An 18,473-nucleotide genomic window follows, 5' to 3' on the forward strand; every position below is an offset into this window, starting at 1 on the left:
CATTCAGCAGAGAATCAAAATTGTCCGTAGACTTATTGTTACTGAAATGTATCTCTCTAGTTTGAGAGCAGCTGGAATAGCCCCTTAAACTAGCAAAACAAAACAATTCGGTGGACAGTTAGATTTCTCTGACTAACGATCTGATCTGCTCTTTCCAGATGTTCCTAAGCTTCACGGACCAGAGGGATGTAGAAACGGGTCCCATCGAGATGGAACCTTTGCCAACGCCCGAATTTGTCAAGAGTGAAGAAGAATATGACAGCATCACCTGTCTGTAAATGAAGACTTTACGTGTTTGCTCAGAACAGTGCCTTCAGGAGATGTGCTAGTTGATGTTCCTATGACGAAGACAATAATCTTCTACCGAGCGGCGTCTCCACTCTGTACGCTTAGAGCGAGTTTTTCGTTCTCGATGGCGTAAAAATTAACTCAAATTCGTATGCAGTTGGAACAGCGCCCCTAACGGCAAACGTACGGAAACTTCTTGACTTCCACAGTGAGGGAATAACATCGTGTAATAAAAATCAAACCCGCAAAATTATTATTTGCGTAATTACTGGTGGTAGGACCTCTTGAGTCCGCGCAGGTAGGTACCACCACCGGCCTGCCTATTTCTGCCGTGAAGCAGTAATGCGTTTCGGTTTGAAGGGCAGGGCAGCCGTTGCAACTATACTGAGACCTTACAATTTATATCTCAAGATGGGTGGCGCATTTACGTTGTAGATGTCTATGAGCTCCAGTAACCACTTAACACCAGGTGGGCTGTGAGCTCGTCCACACATCTAAGCAATAAAAAAAAACTTTTCAACTCCATACAAATTTGTTTTACGCTATCGAGAAAGTTAAAAAACTCGCACTAAGCACACTGACCCGATATTATGAGATTCACTTGCGGATTGTTAGAGCGATTCAGGTTTCAAGCCATGACGGATAGACGCCGCCAGTGCCCACATTATTACTAAGATCGTTTTTAAATAACGCACAAGTTATAAATTGCTCAAATTATATGTAAATTAATTGTGATTTTAGTTTAATTAATGTTGAAAGACTCCTGAGACGGGAGGGATAAGACGTTTGAGTAGACGACGAAGAAATGATTACCTATGATTGATTGTAAAATAGAATGTTTTAACATTTACTAGTGGTCGCCCGGTAGTCGAATTTCGACTATAGTTAATTGAAATTATAAGTTCGTACACTATTATGATTCTATTTTCAAAGACTGTTTTTATACTTCTATAATCACAAATTTCGCCAAGACTACACTATAGAAAAATATTAATAAAGACAAACAATATTTTTAATCTATTCTCAACTTGACCACAGACGTCAAGAACAAAAGTTTGACAATAAATAAATAGTATGCATGCGTGTGTGCGTCAAATACATGGTAGTGTGTGTAATGTTTTTTTTTTATTGATTTAATGTATTTTTTAGGCATAATTTAAAAATATATTAGCATTCGGCACTCCTTCTCTATATTCTCTATCAGTGTGGGAAATTTCATACTCTTCCGTCCGCGCAATTTTCGTAAAAAGGGATACAAAGTTTTTCCTTCACGTATTAATATATAGATAAACATTTATATTTGATTTAGTACCTAATAGTGTATTGTTTTCAGATTGCAAATCATTTACTTTTTTAAGTTAAATTTTGTAAGTACCTACTGTTCTGTAATGGCAGCACTGAAATAATATTATTGACATGGTAAGACTAAGGAAATGATTGTATTTAAATTGAGGTTTACGACTTTTAAGATTTCTTTATGCTCATAAGCGGTACGCGATCTCTGTGATATGTTTTATAAAATATTATTTTTTTAATTTTAATTATTGAATGAATTAAAATGGTTTACGGATAAAATATCTTTTATTTCTCATTCAATGAACAGTTGATTTTCTTTCAAAATTAAGTTTCTTGTCACATGCGTTAACGGACAGATAGCGTATGAATTCCTGACAAAAATCTCCGTTAGGAATTGCGATAAGTTACTGCGAAAGATATTGCGAAAAGCACTGGACAGCTGTTAAAATTATATTTACTTATCGCCGTTCACATTAATGGCAACAATTAGGCGAATAAACTCTGATGTCGACGAAAAAGCTGACGTTTATCTGTCAATGTCAAAATAACAAGTGTCACTACCGTGCTGTTTTTTTATGAAATGATCCAACGCAAATAAAACCTAAGTCGTGGATAATGACTTAAGTAATATTAAGACGGTCGGTTGTTTAAATGTAAAGCCTTTGTCAAACATAACGCGTACTTAGCGCCCGTCAGAGTGCTAAACTAACGCCGCGCTATGACGCGCGCTAATTACGCGTTCTGTTTGACGAAGCCTTTCTACTCGTAGTCGGTCAGTTGGAACGAAACTGTCGGTTTACCCTGTCATTGTGAAAATCATTTGTTGAGAGTTTCAATAATAATTATTCAAAAGGTTTTATGACTTTTATTGCAATAAACTCAGTTCCACCGAATACGAATGATGACGGAACTGCCGCTCAGACCTCCCTGGCGCCGTCAGACATAATAAAATAATTTTTATTTAATAACATCGCTAGTTACAATACATGATTAATAAATTACAGAGATCATTTTATATTTTTTTCCCGATATTTTTATCGAAGAAGAGCAGCCCACGTCACGCGGCTGTGTGCACGCAGCCCGCACTCCCTGCCCCTCGCACGCCCCGCACTCCCTGCCCCTCGCACGCAGCCCGCACTCCCTGCCCCTCGCACGCAGCCCGCACTTCTTGCCCCTCGCACGCAGCCCGTACTCCATGCCCCTCGCACGCCCCGCACTCCCTGCCCCTCGCACGCCCCGCACTCCCTGCCCCTCGCACGCAGCCCGCACTCCCTGCCCCTCGCACGCAGCCCGCACTTCTTGCCCCTCGCACGCAGCCCGTACTCCATGCCCCTCGCACGCCCCGCACTCCCTGCCCCTCGCACGCCCCGCACTCCCTGCCCCTCGCACGCAGCCCGCACTCCCTGCCCCTCGCACGCAGCCCGCACTTCTTGCCCCTCGCACGCAGCCCGTACTCCATGCCCCTCGCACGCCCCGCACTCCCTGCCCCTCGCACGCCCGGCAGCGCCGCCCGCACGCGTCACGCTGCTCGCAGTGTAAGCGCGGCGGGGGTCGGCGCCGCGTGACGTCAGTTCGAGTCAAAAGAAGGATTCCGTATTGAGGCTGACTTCTTGAAGTGCAAAACGAACAGGTCCAGCATTCTGAACATGAGGTCACGATTCAATTCCTTGTGACTCAAACTGCTCACGTACAGCTTTATCGATGACTTAAGGGTCTCTTCGCCGAGGAGCTGCAGCACTGCGGACGAAGATGAAGCAATCAAAATTATTAAACGTTCAGGTTTTAAGATAAATAACTGCTACTGCGCAATAGAGATCTTTAGAATATCTTACATGGTAGGATGCAAATATGACAATCGTCGATGTATAATAATTGTTTCATGATATATTTTTTTTATTGCTTAGATGGGTGGACGAGCTCACAGCCCGCCTGGTGTTAAGTGTTTTCTGGAGCCCATAGACATCCACAACGTAAATGCGCCACCCACTTTGAGATATAAGTTCTAAGGTCTCAGTATAGTTACAACCGCTGCCTCACCCTTCAAACCGAAACGCATTACTGCTTCACGTCAGAAATAGGCAGGGCGGTGGTACCTACCCGCGCGGACTCACAAGAGGTCCTACCACCAGTATAGAGCACCTGCAGCTGAGTCGCTCCCCTCGCCCCGATATAGTCGAATACATAAGTCTCTTACGTCCCGCGTTCTGCAACAGCACTTCACAAGTCTGCTCAGGGTCGAAGTTCCGCAGCTCTTTCGGCCTGGCCGCCGTGTCCTCGGTCGAAGACAAACCCTCAAAGTAGAGGAAGATCTGCCGCTTCAGCCATGCGGTCAGCTCGTCCAGCCACACCGTGATCATTGATTCGAAGATATCTGGAGGCATGCATTTCGGGATTATGTTGGTTATGTAAAATTGCATTATCTATCTATACTAATATATAAATCTACCGTGCTTTTTGCGGATGTTCCGTTATAACTACTGAACCGTGCATCCGATCGACTTGAAATTTGATATCCATGTAGAAAATACATGTACTTAATGGATAGACTTATATTTATATGAGCGTTGGACTCCCTACACCAGTTGTGGGGGTGTTAATATTGAGAATCTTTGTGGGGTTGAGAAATAATAATGTTAATTTTAAATGCCCAGCGAAGCGGACGGGTACAGCTAGTTGGGAGATAATTCCAAAATTTATTGAATAACTGTGCATTGGTACCGTGCAGCACGACGCAGTTGGTTATTCCACCTAGTCGGGATTAGTTTGATGGATAAATATGAATTTAAAATTAAATTTCAAGAGTATTTAGCTTTGGTGCGATGGGAGACTCTGTGTTTTTCCAATATCACAAACGTATTCTAAGAAGCTGCATCGTCTACCTGAGTTTTGAGTGGCTAGAAAATTCTTTAGCTTTCTTGAAGTTGCGCAATTTCTTCGGTCAGTAAGAATTAACCTCGCTCAATAGCGTGTCTAATGATCATTTTCGTACATCAAGATTGGATTTTGCTTTTTCCTACTTAAGCTGATGGCCTTGAGAGGCTATGTCAGCGCAACCTGACAAGAGATTTGGGTCGTCGTGGTCTAAAGGATAAGACGTCCGGTGCATTCTTATATAGCGATGAAACGGTGTTCGAATCCCGCAGGCGGGTACCAATTTTTCTAATGAAATATGTACCTAATCTTCACAATTGACTTCCACGGTGAAGGAATAACATCGTGTAAAAAAATCACATCCGCAAAATTATAATTTGCGTAATTACTGGTGGTAGGACCTGTTGTGAGTCCGCACGGGTAAGTACCACCGTCCTGCCTATTCCTGCCGTGAAGCAGTAATGCGTTTCGGTTTGAAGGGCGGGGCGACCGTTGTAACTATACTGAGACCTTAGAACCCATCCTAAGGTAAAAAAAGAAAGATTGGCCTAACAACAGGTCTCCCAACAAAGTAGCCCGGGCTGGTTTTGGGACAGTACCGGCGGCCAGTACGGCGGCGAGGCGGCGCGCGAGGTGCGCGGGCGGGGAGGCGGGAGGGGCGGCGGGGCTCCCCGCGCCGGTCGCCGCGCTTGCCGCGCTCCACGCAGCACCGCACTCAACACACCACTCCTCTGCGAACGTTCAACGCATCCAATATGTCGCGGTATGTCTGGTCACACGGGGTGTGGGGTATTATATTGAGGGGGTGACAGGTTATTTGGATTAAGCGACATTTCGCTTAATACGCGACATACCGTAGATTGAGGGGAATCGGGACCCTTTCCAGATCCAACACAAATTTTCAATGGTCTTTCTTAGTGTAATACCAAGAAAATTGAGGTTAAAATGGTTCCGGAAGCTTAAATTTTAATATACGATGCGTTATTATACATTGTTCATTACAAAATATACACAAAAACTGAAGAAAAAAAAACTTAACCCGATTCACCTTGGCTTTGTGGTGAATCAGGTTACGTATGGGGATAATAGTTTTTCGATAGGGCCGGCACTATTTAGTTGTTAGGTAGGTAACTAACTTTAGGTAATTAACTTTTCAATATCTTTAATGAGTTACAAAACTTTGATGACTAAATTAAACTATTTAATATTCTTAAACACTAAATAAAAGTAATTTTCAGTTAAATCTAACAACTCCACAAAAGTATTGTGACATCTCAGATTTGTCCCTATTCTAACTAGTCTCTATTCCCCCCAATCTACTGTATATCTTTGTAATCAAAGGTGAGTTTTATTTGATATTAGCATCAACAGTTCGATGTTTTTAATTGAACTTCAATTAAATTTGCTCCTTTGAAATAGCTGAAGAAGTTTTTTTTTATTTTTTTCCAAACTTTAAACTGTATAAATTTCATCTATAAAGCTGCAAAAATCTCGCTTATACCAAAAATTCCTTACACTCGTTGGTATATTGGTGTCTGTCTAACAACTATTTGGGTACTCGATGACGTCACCGACCCTCATCGACCATCGACAGCACGGTGGAGGCAATGGCCACGCCCTTGGCTGCACATCTGTGTGTATATTAGTCTCTGGTTTCCATAATACAGGCAATACTGGTTTGGGACCAGATGAGGACTCGTGCTAAGACCCCGTTTATTTGTTTTATAATTACACCCTAATCCATTAACGGTGCTTTTAGGTACCTCAAGCACCGGTTACCGTCTTCACCGAACCCGTCGCTTGAGACGAAGGGCCCGACGAGTAAATTAACCCTCAGACACAGCCCACTGAGTTTCTCGCCGGATCTTCTCAGTAGGTCGCGTTTCCGATCCGGTGGTAGATTCTGCGAAGCACTGCTTTTGCTAGAGCTAGTGTTAGCAGCACTCCCGGTTTGAGCCCCGTGCGCTCACCTACTAGCTCGGTGAATCTATAACAGCCCCTACCAAAATAGGTACATTTTTTTTTTATTTGATTCAATGAAGTCGACAGTAAGTACAAATTTAATCTTACTCACCAAAGTCGTCGGGCACGAGTTGTTCCTGCTTGGCGACGGCGAGCTGCTCCAGCGAGTCCAGCGCCGCGTCCACGTGCGTGAAGGCTCTCCGCGCGCCCACCAGCCGCGCCACCGCGCCGCCCACCTACAGCCCGGGGGCGCCGTCACTCTTAGCTGGGGGGTGGGGAGGGGGCGCCCGCTTCGACACATACGTCCCCCACTCTTCAGACCGGAACGCATCTTGGCCCCAGAAATAGGCAGAGCAATGGTACCAACTCGTGACCACATGATGGTCGGCGCCGCCACGCCGGACCCTCGCTCCACTTCGATAAAGCGGCACGACACGAGAACCCTCTCATCGTGGCCGCCGGTAACTACATTCCCGATCCTGCGGTCAGAATGGAAAGCAGTTGACGTCGCCCCAAACACGTCATTTCGGATCCTCCCGATCCACTAACGGTGCTTTTAGGTACCTCAAGCACCGGTCATCGTTCTCGTCGAGCCCGTCGCTTGCGACAAAGGGCTCGTCGAGTAAATTAACCCTCAGACACAGCCCACTGAGTTTCTCGCCGGATATTCTTAGTGAGTCGCGTTTCCGATCCGGTGGTAGATTCTTCGAAACACGGCTCTTGCTAGGGTTCGTGTTAGCAACGTCGTCAGGTTTGAGCCCCGTGAGCTCACCTACTAGTTAAGGCTACGCTGATATAGCCTCTCAAGGCTCAGCTTAGGTAGGAAAAAAAAAGCACCCTCGCAGCTGCAGTGCGTTCAGGTCGCGCCCTCAGTACTCACGCTGTTCTCAAGCGAGGTGCAGACGTAGACCCAGTCGTGTTGAGGTCGCATCGCGACAGGAGCCTCCCCCTCGGCCCCGACCGCCGTCTTTATAGAGTTGAACACTCCCGTCACCGTTCGTTGGAACAACCTACACCAGTTACGATTGATTGGAGGAGAAAGTGTAGTGAAAAGTTGAAGCACGTCCATAAGTTTGCGTCCAGTTTTGCGTCGAGTCCAAAGTTTGCGTCCATAAGAGTGCTCTGAGGAATTGTTCGAGATGATACCGGCATCTCGTTTTTACCATCGCACCGCCCGCCACCAGAGTAGAGTTCATCCATACTACCTGGAGCCACTGCGGTCATCGACAGTGCGTTTCCAGAGGTATTTATGCCACGTACCATCCGGCTATGGAATGAGCTGCCCTCCACGGTGTTTCCCGAGCGCTATGACATGTCCTTCTTCAAACGAGGCTTGTGGAGAGTATTAAGCGGTAGGCAGCGGCTTGGCTCTGCCCCTGGCATTGCTGAAGTCCATGGGCGACGGTAACCACTCACCATCAGGTGGGCCGTATGCTCGTCTGCCTAAAAGGGCAATAAAAAAATAAAATAAAATAATAATAACAAAATCAACGAAAACGAAATGAATTTCTTATCACCAATACACAAGCTCAAGGCATTATAGAGAAAGCACTATCTGCACAATGACGTCAATGTTCAAGTGTGCCATTGGCTGTGCGGTGTCAGTTTAGATTATCACCACCTCATGCCTTCCCGTTAGTCGTGAGGCGACCGAGCGATTCCTTGGAGGATGGCAGTGCTGTGGAGAGTTATACCAGCGCGCTGTGACCACAGGGGTGAGCACCACCATCCTGCGGTCACGTGTTGCGTTCTCAAGGAGGGACAGCTGGACATGGTGCTATTCACGTAGATGGGCTTGGGAACCGCTTTGCATTGCATGAACCCTTAGCTCGTCCAAACGACCAGTAACCCAATGGTCAACTGACAACCATAAATAATACAGATATACATATATACAGGATGTCCCACAATGGGGTATATCAAGCCGAAACATAGCAGTACTATCAACAATGTAGATCTCGTTAGAAATGTCAAAAAATATCTAAAGTGTAGCTTTTTGAGTTCTGAGTACCCGCTTGATTAGATATGCCGTATTATCATCGCCTTTGCTGCGTTTTTAGACAACTTCCGACTTCCGAAAGCAATAGGAAGTTATTGGAATTTTTATAATATTTTTTACATTGCATTACATTTTTACAAAAAAAAAAATGTTTTTCGGGCGCTGATTAAAGTGATTCAAGGTATCAAACATACGTTAACTCGACCTAAAAGATACAGATTGTTGATCACGTGCCATAGAGGGGTTAATAAAAGCGATACCACAGATATAGTACCAGTTTAGTGGAGGAAAACATATTCAGTACTAGATTCGTACGACCTGTATTAATACGTTTACTTCTGGGTGGTACTGACTGGTGGTAGGACGACTTGTGAGTCCAAATGGGTAGGTACCACCACCCTGCCTATTTCTGCTGTGAAGCAGTAATGCGTTTCGGTTTGAAGGGTGGGGCAGCCGTTGTACTGTTAAAACTCAGACTTAGTACTCATTTCTCATGTTGGGTGCCGGCATTTAGGTCGTTGATGTCTATGGGCTATCCGATAACCACTTAACACCATGTGATCTGTGAGCTCGTGCATCCTTCTAAGCCATTAAAATATAAATAAATAATTTCCCTTATTTTCCACTACGACTCCTATTACAGTACCTTACGTAAAATACAATTGAATATGCAATTTCGAAAAGGGCACATGTCGCATATTTTGTCAAATACGTTTTTTTTCATATACAGGTTGTTTTGAGGCTTACCTACACCTATTTTATAGTAATTCCAGTAATTTTCAATTGCAAATTAACACTAAAATATATCTCAAAAGTTAATATTTTAAATTTTACACTGCTTTAGAAAATAATCAGTTTTTTTTTTTCATTGCCTGAACATTTTATATTTTCAGAGATGTGCCCTTTTCGAAATCGCATATTCCATTGAAGGGTTGGCAGTATAATAGTTTGTTCGTTATGTTCAGGTACTCATTATTCCGAGGCTGTTACTTGGGAACATTTGTTGGAACGAAGTTCCTTATGGGACGATGCGGAGGGGTAACCTAACCGGGAAAAAACGTCCGTAACGTAAGATTTTTATTAGTAATACACACAGTGTACGACTTAACTTTGTAATAAAGTACAAAAAATAACATTTTTTTTTCATTCATTGACCACGATCTCAGAGCCTTCGTTTGCGCAATACACTAACAACTCTTATGCAAACAACCGTGAATGAAGTGTACCACAATAAGTTCGCACGTTACCGAATGACCGTGGGTTGTTGCGAAACCTCCAGTTTTATTTTCTTTATACCTCGAATAGAACTTAAAATTAATATTTTTTTAATAAGGAACTTCGTTCCTATCCGGTGTCCCACGACACCACACATCTTTTTTCGTTCAAATCGATCAGTCTAACAGAACACTATCTACAGCTATCGGCCTGACAGACCGCTTGTGGAGCACCCTGTATACAGCAACTCACTTGTCAAGTCTCTGCATGTTGTTAGAAGTCTGTCCCGGGGATGAGTTTCTGTCTAAATTCATGTCGTATTCATCTGAAACAAGACATCTCATCTTTTTTTTTTATGATTGAAGGATTACTGGTGACCCGGAGGCCTTTCCAGTTTCACCAGGACAGGTGGGCGAGCAAAGGCTCAGCCAAGAGGGGTGGGATTTGCTAGCAGCTACCCGAGCGCCTCCGAAGGAGACCTAACAGCTCAAGAGTAGCTGCTTCGCGAATGAATCTACTACCGGATCGAAATCGCGACCCGCTGAGAAGATCCGGCGAGAAACTCAGCGAGCTGATTCATGGGTTAGGTTGCACGGCGAACTCTTTGTCGAGTTCGACGAGTACGGTTACCGAGGTCACTAAGCCTGCTCCTAGTGTTAGAGCTGAAGGCGTCTAATGCAAAGGTTATTGGATCTGATGGATCCGTAAGGACGGCATCTCATCTGCCGCAGTGTGCAGGGGCCACGGGGTCACGTGGCGGCCGGCAGACTTGCTGGTGAAGACGATGCTGGTAAGACATAGATCCCCGAAGCGGACAGGGCACACGGACGCCGTCGTCAGACGTCTGCTTAAATTCAAGACTAAAGCAAAGTCTATGACGTTCAGGGTACAAGCGCCCCCCATCCCCTCCCCGCCCCTCCCCCGCCGATGCTTTATAAGCGAGAACATTCTTGAATGTTTCATCACGTCATCCCGGATCCTCCCGATCCATTAACGGTGCTTTTAGGTACCCCAAGCACCAGTTATCGTTCTCGTCGAACCCGTCGCTTGCGACGAAGGGCTCGACGAGTAAATTAACCCACGGATACAGCCCACTGAGTTTCTCGCCGGATCTTCTCAGTGGGTCGCGTTTCCGATCCGGTGGTAAATTCTGCGAAACACAGCTTTTGCTAGGGTTCGTGTTGACAGCAGGTCAGGTTTGAGCCCCGTGAGCTCACCTACTAGTTAAGGTTACGCTGAAATAACCTCTCGAGGCTATCAGCTTAGGTAGAAAAAAAAAGGTTTCATCAGTATAGCGCGTGGGCGACGACTAGCGCGGTTTCGCTGGTGGCTTACCCGCAATGTTGGCGGCGTCCACCGGGCGCGAGGAGTGGTGCGCCTGCGTCCTCCCGCGGGTCTCCTCCGCGCCCTCCCACCACACTTCCTCTCCCCTAAACATGGAAATGACGACATATGAGCTGGTTTATTTGCCGGCCGCGCGCCGCCGAGAGCTCGTTGGGGGCTGAGTGAGGTAGGTTGTTAAATATTTCTACTCTAAAAATCATTGTAAGTTTTTAAGTGAAAACCAGTTTAACGATGTACGCAATTATCGTTTAAATTACTGTGGTAGGTAATTAATTTATTTGTAACCTCTGAGTTTGTTCCCGCTGTTGGAGCAAACTCCTCAACTTGGCGATGCTGGTGGACAGGTCAGCCACCTCCTCGTACTGCGGCTCCGGGGAGTCGGGAGGTGGCCGGGGGAGGCTCGGCTGAAAAATGATAATTGAGGACTGGCTAGGCCAAAACTAAAAAAACCTTTTTTTTTATTGCTTATATGGATGGACGAGCTCACAGCCCACCTGGTTTTAAGTGGTTACTGGAGACCATAGACATCTACAACGTAAATGCGCCACCCACCTTGAGATATAAGTTCTAAGGTCTCCAGTATAGTTACAACGGCTGCCCCACCCTTCAAACCGAAACGCATTACTGCTTCACGGCAGAGACATGCAGGGTGGTGGTACCCACTCGCGCGGACTCACAAGAGGTCCTACCACCAATTAAATCGATGCCTCCAATGAACACTACGCTAACTCCAAATTCGTAGGTTTACAGGAGGAGCGTTAAAACGAAAAAAGTTGATAAAATCTTTATTGCAGATATATTTATGTTTTTTTTGTGTAACTAGCTGACGCTAGCTCTTGCTTCGAACCCCATCAATAATGACTTGTAATAATTTTAAAATAGTGAAGCGATTTGCGTGAAAAACGAAAATTTCAAAATTTTTAGTTAGAGTAGTGTTCATTGGAGGCATCGAAATATAAATGTTAAATACTAACCATACTGTCTTGTGACGTCACTCTGTGTTGTTTCAACAGCACGGGCATTGAACTGTTGTCCTCTGAAATACAAGTAAACGACTCCTTCAACAATCAGAATAATTAGATGAACATAAAAGCCTCCTTTATGAAATCACCTTTGTTCTGCGAAAATGGCGGGGCTTCTCTGCACTCCGAAACGTCTCTGCCTTTGAAGTCAGCCGGAATTTTATCTCCAAGTTTCTCGGGACTCTGTTTAGATTTCTGATGGGACGGAGACTTGTCCTAAAGCAACAGCAGACTACAAGTATGAATGTGGATCACTTTATTCATTTTTGAAGTGAAACTTCTTTAGGCGAGTTGAGAGTAAAATTTTACTCGCGACAGATTCGTTACGGCTAGAGACAAAAGATACAATTTAGGGAGAGCGAGAGTGAGAAAATAGACAGAGCGTCTCGCGAACTAGTCGACCGTGAAGAGAGGTAAACGACAAAGCGAACTGAGTCGTTTCTCTTATACACAGCATTCTCTATTACAAGAGGAATTTGATTTAGGGATGAAAAATAAAGAAAACCACAATACTACACACCGCAAAAGAAGTTTCACTTCTTTCACGCGCACCAAGTTGCACGCGCATTTTTTGTTATGCTGCAACTACCGGTGTAAAGTGTTTAGTACCGAGGCGATTTCTTTTACCTGCGAGTCATCACTAAGTCCAGTAAAGCGGAGTCCCTTCTTCAGACCTGCTATCCCGAAGTCCAGTAGCCCTTCCATCATCCCTGCCGCTTCATCCTGGTACACAACGACCTCACGAGCTAAGTGATCATGGTACGTATCCCCTTCAATGGGTAACGTTTGTAATGCTCTCGTTCAAAGATTTTACTCTAAGGAAACCTTAGTAATAATTCTCATGTCGTTTGAGATTTAAGGATATTTGGTAATAAAGTGTTTTTCTCTCGTCGTATGAGATTTGACAGTAACCAGCCTATTCCACATTCTAGTCAGTCTCCCGTCACGCGCACCCTGATGTCTGATGTCTAGTTGCCAAGAGGACTTGCTGAACTTGACTCCGGCATCTTACCCAAAGGAATGAATCAGTTTCCTACTATTTTAGTTTCAGAATAAGCTTCGTAGATTGCCTTGAACATGCGCTTCCCATTAACCCAATGACTGCCATGTAGGCAGATCAGAGGTGACGTAGCGCACTGAAATAATTTTGTCGGTTTCTGTTAGGCGCCTGAATTGCCTAACTTTGCCTTCTTTTATTTTTAATGTATGTTTTAGACTCTTAGCTCTCTTAGAAATAGACTCATTCTTAGTATTCTCGGATTTGTCTTTCCTAGAATGTACTTCTTCTATATCGTTCCTTCACTGCTGAGGATCTCGGCCACATGTGACATTCCTCCATAGAATGTACTCGACATTCCGAAGCCTTAGTAAGAAGATCGAAGAGAGGAATCGACATAATTACTTGAGTGCGCCGCGTAGGGCAACTTTGACCCGCATGGCAGTCAAAGTGTTAATTTCTACTCAAACTAGACAGACAATAAGTAACACACAGTAATGGAGAACAAGTCGGAGTTCGCTAAACATGGATTCAGTGCGTCGACTTCACTCATAGCTACACATGAAGCACGGAGCCGACACGTCGCGGTCCGTTCACCACACGGACTCGTGCACAGAGATATCGCTACCTACATACATAATATATCCCTTCTATACAATATGGGTCCTCCATGGGACCTCAAAGTTATCGGTGTCAGGAATTGGAAGGAGAAACCCCTAAACACTACTGAACAGAGCAGTCTGGAGAGACATACTGGACCAGGCTAAGGCCCACACTGTAAGGCCTGATGATACAATATGGGTGTTTATTAACCAAAGATTTAAAAAGGTGGTTGATAATTCGACTGTTTTTATTAATAACATTCTTATTATATGTATAGCTTTTTGGTACATGTTAAAAATAAACATCCTTATTGTCGTGCCTTGACGACGGCCCCTGGAAACTAAATGGTGACATGCTAAAGCGGTACATAAACATGCAAACACATACTGAGCGCTTGTAGTCTAAGTTATCTCGGACCTGGAGGTCACCGATCTTGGTCTTGGCCTGGCTGACGGTGCTCTGGATGTCCTTGAGCAAAGCGTCCGCTGACTTGGGGCTATGCTCTTTTCTTTCTTTCGGTGGAGTCGTACTTAGTTCCACATCTATATTGTCTTCTTCCCCTATAGATTTATTCATTTATTTGGCATGTCTTCTTTTTTCGTAAGTGCATGTACGAGCCATTCTGATAGTGAATAGTCACCGGGACCACAGACATAACTACATTTATGCCATGACTTACAAAAGACTTTTTTTTACTGGTGGCAGGACCTCTTGTGAGTCCGCAAGGGAAGATACCACCACCCTGACTATTTCTGCCGTGAAACAGTGATGCGTTTCGGTTTGAAGGGCGGGGCAGCCGTTGTAACTATACTAAGACCTTAGAACTTATATCTCATTTTTTTCTCCACCTTACCCCACTAGGTAGGGTCGGTGCAGCTAATTTTTCTCTTCCATTCTCTTCTATCAGCTGTCATCTCAACACTCACTCCTCTCTCTCTCATACCGTCATTCACACACTCCATCCATGTCTTCTTCAGTTGACCTCTTCCCCCTCTACCTTGCACTACCATTTCCATACATCTCCTAGTCACAGGCATCTTGTCTCTACGCATCCCATGTCCATACTACGCTAACCGTCCGCTGTTTAATTTGTTAATTACCAGGGCTACTGTTGTTAGCACAAATTCTCTTCTTCACTATGAAGAAAACATTAAAAACCTTCATATTGAGCACAATATTCCAAACATAATGCTGTTGTTGCTCTCATGACTGACTAACAAAGATGTTCAAGAATGTAATTGTTACTACAATATATGTTTATGTTGTGTGTGTGCATGTGTAGTGTATGTCATGTGGTAGTTTAATGTTTTCTACATATTTATTTTAATGTACCTATGTGTAATTGTATTATGATCTTAACTAGTTAAGATAGATCTCATTATTATTAATTGTTTTAATCCAAGAAAAAGTTTCAAGTATTGTTTATTAAACATATAATTTGACTAAATAGGCAAACATACCAAACCAGAGCGGCTGTGGTGAATTGGTCCTGGGCGGGTTAGGGCTACCGTCCTGTCCCCAAAGCCGGCTTAGTGTTATCTCACCATCTAAGCTAGCCAGCAAATCTTGACCAAGGCTGATACACTGCAAGTCCATGTCCGTCTCCCAGGTTTTGACACTGCCTGTAGAAGATGCACTTATTCACTCACAGCTCATTCAAGAAACTAATTAAAAAATTGAACAAATAATCACAAATGCATTGTGATTGAAGGGAGAGTGGAACCTGTTGACGTTGCTCTTTTGATATATGTAAAACACTCATCAAGAGACTGAGATTCATGAAATTTTGTAATATATTTCTTTACACTTAACAAGAAGCAAAATCATGTATTGTACTGTGCAGTATGTCTGATGTTGAAAAGACCAAAAGGTCTTTAATGAAATCAACCAAAGTTACTCGTAACTGGCTTACGTCAAATTTACACTATATCTGTAGAACTTACCCTCAATAATTCTATCATATATTTTGACCTCATTCCTGCCCTGTCGACCTCTTCGTTGCCTTAATATCGGAGAACTCTTCAAATCAACTGGGTCACTGGTCAACTCCTCTTTCTTGTTTATAGTCTCGTCTTTCTTCTGTATTTGAACTGCTTTAAGTTCTTTCTTTTCTTCAGGTTTACATTCATCTTCAGTTTTCTTTTTTGTACATTCTGTATCTGCCTCTTGTGTCGGAATGTTTTCCAAGATTGGCTCAGATTTTTCCGAAAGCAACACTTTATTTTCAACTTTGAAATAAGCAAGCAATTTATCATTTAACCAAATAGGATCTACTAAGGTGCTGTCAATGAAGCTATCAAGTTTCCTTGACAGTATACGAACAATGAGCTCTGAGTGGGGTGTGTCCCATAATTCCCATGGTACTAATTCTTTCATAATTAATCGTAGCAGGTTCGTACAATGATCAGTCTTAGTTAAGTTTTTCATTGGGTCAGAAACTGCATGCGCTTTTTTGTAGAAACTTTCTATAGATTCTGAAGGTGATTTTTCCAAGCGTTTCAATGCTTTTTTATATTCCTTGAGATGTAAAGCAAATATTGTACAGATGTCTATGAAAACATCCCTTGTTTCTATTTTATTACAAACCTGTGAATGTATTTATTCAATTAGTTAGTATAATGAAGTGTAAGAAAAGATGTAGAGGTATGTTTCTTCTAGAACTCGTAAGAGGGCAATTTCAAAGCTTAAATTCTAACAAACTACTAAACTAATATAAGCTTTTATGTGGAAGAGTGTCTTGTGAATCTTTATACTATACAATCCAGACTTAGACCTCATTTCACAAGGTATGTGACTGCATTAGCATTGATGTGTCTATGGGCTCCTGTAACCAATTAACACTGTTAACATTAACATTAGATGGGCCGTGAGCATCATCTGGATTTAAAAATAAATAAAGGCTGAAAGCAATAATTATTTGCTAGTGTGTTAGTGAAAAAAAAAACACATCTAACAACAGACCCATCTTATTTGAAACATCACAATTATTTGCATTTTCTTGTCCTTGTGCTAGCAACTAGCAACTTTCATGAAATGAAAGTTCAGCTCCTAATCTAATCTAGTTAGTCTGTTATTTAAAACAATAGTATTTTTTTTATATCTCGTAACCGTGAGTCTCCGCAAATTGAAATTTTGGAAAAAGCTTTCTATTTCTGAGTACTATCTACAAAAAAATTGTGAACTTCCAAATCGACGGACCATAAAGGAAAGTTTAGCCCTTAAACTTACCAAAAAACTTTTCTGTATCATCTGATCTAACATCTGCTTGCAAGCAAATGGGAAGCTGATCTCCTGCGATATAAACGGAACGTACCAGGAAGAGACGAGCTTTTTCTCCAAAACTGTTGATATTATACTCAGTTCACTAGTATCATACTCTTTGAATGATTCTTTTACGCGACATTTCTCCAACTCAGGTAGGAATCGCCATAAACAATTTAAATAAGGATATTGTGTCTTGAAACGTTCCAAATCATATTTTAAAGGTCTATTCAGACTTAACAACCAACGTATAAACTTTATAGTAAGAAATAAAGAGGAGATAGCAAAAAAAGCGATATATAAAGCTAGCCAGACACTTCCTATCGGTGATATAGGTGTTAGGGCATGTAAAACAATACAAGCCACAATTCCAGTGGTTGAAACAAGGCTCACACTTTCCAATAAATTGCTCCTCAATAACATTTTCACATAATAATGAGTACTTAATTAACTAGGGCAAAAAATAATTATATCGTTTTTAAACTAGGTGGGTATTGTAGGTATCGTCAATCGATTGTTTTGCAATTAGGTATATAATCTATGGTCTTGCAAGCTCATTTTTTTAAGGGATTTTATGACCTGGTAAGTAAGGCTTTTAGGTCATGTCTTATTTTAATTTATATTCTTATTTTTATGAAAAATGATAATATGGAGTGAAATGAAATAAATGAAGATGATGAATTTGAGACATTAATCAACCGGTATGAAATTAAATCAAATGAGATGAGATGATATGGGATGAAAATATATAATCTTAGTAAAATGGTAGTCATTTACTGAGATTTTTCCAGTGGACTTTTCGGAGAATCCCGAGAAGTTACGTCCAGCGGCTTTGTTTCATTTTCCCACTTTCACAGATTCTAAACAGTTAATAAACCACGGTCATTACACATTTAAACCTGAAGAAACATGAAATAGACAAAAAAAAAGTGTGTGTGTCCGCTCCGACGCACGACTGGAGTTTACTGGATATAAAAAATTAAACGAAACAATACGAGAAATAGTTCTATATTACGACAACACGATACACTACAGATTATTAACAAATTAACGAGACACAAAACAAACGACTAACAAATATATGAAAATACAATAATGAGAGAAACGCGCGATCAGTACGAGGCTTTGTGGCGGACTGCCGGCGCAGCAGCCCGGCGTCACCTGCGATAACGCATTTCGTGTGACATGCGCAATCAGGCGCATAACGCATTTCGTGTGACATGCTAGTACGATTTTGGTCCCCATAATTTTCATACCCCGGGCCTATATATGTAAATCGATTCTAAAGGAGTAAACTCCAATAAAACAAAACACACAACTTCACTCTTATCGTTCCCGCCAAAAAGCTCTCTGCAAGCTCTGAATACTACTACAGGATCAAAAAATTGATAAACCAGATATTTCGCATAAAACGGTGACCGTTGTTTATTAACTGTTTAGAATCTGTGAAAGTGGGAAAATGAAACAAAGCCGCTGGACGTAACTTCTCGGGATCCTCCAAAAAGTCCACTGATAAAATCTCAGTAAATCACCACCATTTTCCTGAGATTACATTTCATCCCAACATCTTATCTCATTTTATTTAATTTCATCCCAGTTGATTAATGTCTCAAAT

The 18,473-nt window shown here is 42.6% G+C and overlaps 2 protein-coding genes across 5 annotated transcripts in view; one reads left to right on the forward strand and one right to left on the reverse strand.

The window, feature by feature from the left end:
* LOC101740576 (glucosylceramide transporter ABCA12) overlaps nt 1-1,863 on the forward strand; it is a 116,781-nt gene extending 114,918 nt beyond the window's left edge. The window contains exon 70 of the mRNA XM_038015485.2: nt 159-1,863. Within this exon, the coding sequence (XP_037871413.1) occupies nt 159-278 (120 nt within the window). The 3' untranslated portion in view covers nt 279-1,863. The remainder of the gene's footprint in view (nt 1-158) is intronic.
* Nucleotides 1,864-2,434: 571 nt separating this feature from the next.
* On the reverse strand, nt 2,435-17,396 carry LOC101740850 (uncharacterized). 4 transcript variants are annotated; one of them, XM_062671999.1, is made up of 15 exons: nt 16,826-17,396; nt 15,537-16,183; nt 15,058-15,215; nt 13,985-14,157; nt 12,625-12,720; nt 12,087-12,213; nt 11,950-12,011; nt 11,261-11,379; nt 10,967-11,061; nt 9,884-9,956; nt 7,298-7,427; nt 6,530-6,653; nt 5,055-5,186; nt 3,779-3,955; nt 2,435-3,321 (listed from the first exon to the last, which is right to left on the reverse strand). In XM_062671999.1, exons 1-15 carry the CDS (start codon nt 17,279-17,281, stop codon nt 3,152-3,154), a joined length of 2,739 nt encoding a protein of 912 aa, XP_062527983.1. In that variant the 5' UTR covers nt 17,282-17,396; the 3' UTR covers nt 2,435-3,151. The 4 variants fall into 4 exon arrangements, with proteins under 4 accessions (XP_062527983.1, XP_012552670.3, XP_012552669.3 ...); XM_012697216.4 differs by having other exon boundaries at nt 14,015-14,157; nt 15,058-15,219; nt 15,541-16,183; nt 16,826-17,395; XM_012697215.4 differs by having other exon boundaries at nt 15,058-15,219; nt 15,541-16,183; nt 16,826-17,395.
* Between the last annotated feature and the right edge of the window lie 1,077 nt (nt 17,397-18,473).

This window comes from Bombyx mori, chromosome 14 (genome assembly GCF_030269925.1).
Source record: "Bombyx mori chromosome 14, ASM3026992v2".
Classification (NCBI taxonomy): Eukaryota; Metazoa; Arthropoda; class Insecta; order Lepidoptera; family Bombycidae; genus Bombyx; species Bombyx mori.